Source organism: Mus caroli, chromosome 4, assembly GCF_900094665.2.
Source record: "Mus caroli chromosome 4, CAROLI_EIJ_v1.1, whole genome shotgun sequence".
Lineage (NCBI taxonomy): Eukaryota > Metazoa > Chordata > Mammalia > Rodentia > Muridae > Mus > Mus caroli.
In genome coordinates, this window is record NC_034573.1 from 17,030,057 (window position 1) to 17,032,989 (window position 2,933).

Below are 2,933 nucleotides of genomic sequence, written 5' to 3' on the forward strand. Positions count from 1 at the left end.
TTTTGTGTTGAAAACCAAAATAATGATAATAATTTTACAAAAGAAAGAAAAGAGGGAAAATACATGCAAAAAAAATCTATCAACAAAAGAAAAGAGAATATAAATATCAACCCAGATAAAGTATTTAATACCTACAAAAGAATATATATACATACACACACACACACACACACACACACATATATATAAGTAGCAATAAGAAAAATTTGAGTTGAAAGCTATGCTTGATGTATAGATTTAGTGACTGTGATCTGTATTAGATTGCCTGCAATAACAGATTTTCCCAAGAGAGAAAAATGCTATTTTGGTAATTATGTTTCATAGCTACTTATGTATCTTAAATGCACTTTATTCATTCAGAAAGCAGGAGAGTGTAGAAACAAGCCTGTACCTAACATTACTCCTAGCGTTGATACTTCACGTCCACTGTTTTACCTGTGTATACATTTCTTCCCTTTAGCCTGGCGGCTCTTTATTCATTACTACAGTGAACAAAACACAGCTGTCCTATGCCTTGGGAATTGTTTTTGCAGAGCAAATTGCAGGCATTGTTCCAAAAGGCACTCATACGTGGGAAAAGTTTGTTTCACCTGAAAAGCTAGAGAGTATCTTGGAACCAAGTAAGTATTAAAATTGTTTTCCAGTTGTTGAGGCCTATCTGAACCTGTCATGCATGTATAATTATTAATTGCATAATCTAGCATTTATTTAAACAGGTTACTATTTTCCTGTTTTTCAGATGTTAGTTTCCTTTCTTTTTAAATATTTATTTATTTATTTATTTATTTATTTATTTATTTATTTTATGTACATGAGTACACTGTACCAGTCTTCAGAAACACACAGAAGAGGACATCTGATCCCATTACAGGTGGTTGTGAGCCACCATGTGCTTGCTGGGAATTGAACTCAGGACCTCTGGAAGAGCAGTCAGTGCTCTTAACCACTGAGCCATCTCTCCAGCCCTAGTTTCCTTTCTTTAACTATGTCTTAACTATGTCAGGGTAGATTCCACACGCTCAGTTGCTCCAGGTGAGCCCTGCTTATCTCAATGTATCTTAGGATTTTTCCTGACTCTTCTATACTCAGATGTACTTTAACTTCCATATCATTTCTTATGTATTCCTGGAACCTACATAAGTGACGTAGACTCACCACAGCAGATGTCAGAGTTGGTGTTTGAACCCAGGAATCTGCCTAGGATTATGTATTTACACCTGCCATCATGTATGCTCTAAGTATGGTTGCATGTAATTTTCACATGTCTTCACTCTTTCCTGGCCCATAAGCTTGTTGTAATCCTCTGCACAGTGTCTTACCATGCTTCGACACAGTAAATGGTTTGTTTATTGAAATCTGTTAAGGGATGTTTCTTAGTTCACTCACTTGACATTTTGGTCTTGTTGGGTAGACACCATTTCCCATGATTTTGTTGACAACAGTGCATCAGCAAAATATTTTCCTTAAAATTTTGTCAGTTCAGAGCATTGTGGTGGCTTTTAGAGATGCCTGTATCTTTGTTGACAATGGAATAGAAAAAAAGAGACTTTAAAGAATCTTGTTGGGGCTGAGCATAGTGATGCATGCTTGTAATCACGGCACTTAAAAGACTGTTCCAGGAGGACTGGGTATTTAAGGCTAGCCTGGGCTATAAAATAAAGCCAAATTTTGATGTCCCAGGGTGGGGTGGTACCCAAGAGGGTAATGGGGGGAGGGATTTGTGAGGGTGGGGTTGGGAGGCGAGGAGGGAGGGGAGCTGCTACCCAATGTAAAGTGAATAAATAAATAAATTAATAAAAATAAAATAAAATAAAATAAAGCCAGTCCTAAACAAGGTGAGGCCCTGTCTCAACAAATGAAAGAGAATACAAGCCCAAAATGGAGACAATTTCTTGTTGACAGATAACCTCAAGTGACAGCTAACTTAGGAGAATCCTAAGCACTGAGCTACTTTAGACAGATCCTCTCTGATTCCACTGCTCTAGAACCCATGTTCTCCGTGAGCCTCAGAAGGGGACCGCAGACAGTAGTCAGAGCTGGGCTTGGACCCAGTCCTCTGCTTTGGAGTGTGCATTCTCACTTGCAATTAAGTATGATCAAGCATGACTGCAAAGCCTTGTTGTTCATTAAGTTGGTTACTTTATGTTAATATGAAGAGTGACTGGTATTCTTGTGGTTTGAATGGTAAATGTTTATTGAGTCCAAGTTATTTGATTTCTCTCTCTCTCTCTCTCTCTCTCTTTTTTTTTTTCAGATGGTCTGTCAGTTGAAACTGTGGCAGGATTGGTCTATAATCCTTTCTCAGGTTACTGGCATTGGAGTGAAAATACCAGCCTTAACTATGCAGCCCATGCTGTGAGATCCAGGGCTCAGGAGCACCAGGAGCCTGCTGAGTCTGCTTTAAAGGGGGAAACAGGAGCACTCCATGCTAACACCTATGGTAGCCCCAGTGTACGTGAGGAGCAGAGGACATGAGGTGCCTCCAAGGACAGCAGTAAATATGCTTGAAATTGTGTTGTTTACAAAGTCAAAAATCTTACTCCGTTTTGGGAGAGATTTTGAAGAACAAAAGGTCAATAAAAATATCTAAATCAATGGAGAAAAATTTCTGTGTCACCTAAGAGACACTTTGAAGAATTTTCTGGTGAGGTTTTGTCAAGTGTGCTTAAGGAGTTTAGGTCTCTATGCTTTTACTGTAGAAACATGTGTGTTCATTTCATTTTACATATTAGGCATTTCTCACATGAGTAAACAGAAACATATGCTGATATTTATTTATTTTAACTGGAATCTCTGTTGTCTATGATATTCCTTTATTTTAGTTAAAGAGACAATGCCCTTGACTGATAAAAAAAAACAAAAAACAAAAACCAGCTGTAGTTTTTATCACTGATATTTGGGAGTACAAAATATATTTTAAACCTAGGGTAGTG

General features: G+C 37.7%; 1 protein-coding gene across 2 annotated transcripts in view; it reads left to right on the forward strand.

Moving 5' to 3' along the window:
• Coq3 (coenzyme Q3, methyltransferase) overlaps positions 1-2,605 on the forward strand; it is a 25,516-nt gene extending 22,911 nt beyond the window's left edge. For both annotated transcript variants that reach the window (XM_021160533.2, XM_021160534.2), the window contains exons 6-7: positions 461-620; positions 2,255-2,605. In XM_021160533.2, coding sequence (XP_021016192.1) covers positions 461-620; positions 2,255-2,475 — 381 coding nt within the window. In that variant the 3' untranslated portion in view covers positions 2,476-2,605. The remainder of the gene's footprint in view (positions 1-460; positions 621-2,254) is intronic.
• Positions 2,606-2,933: the final 328 nt, after the last annotated feature.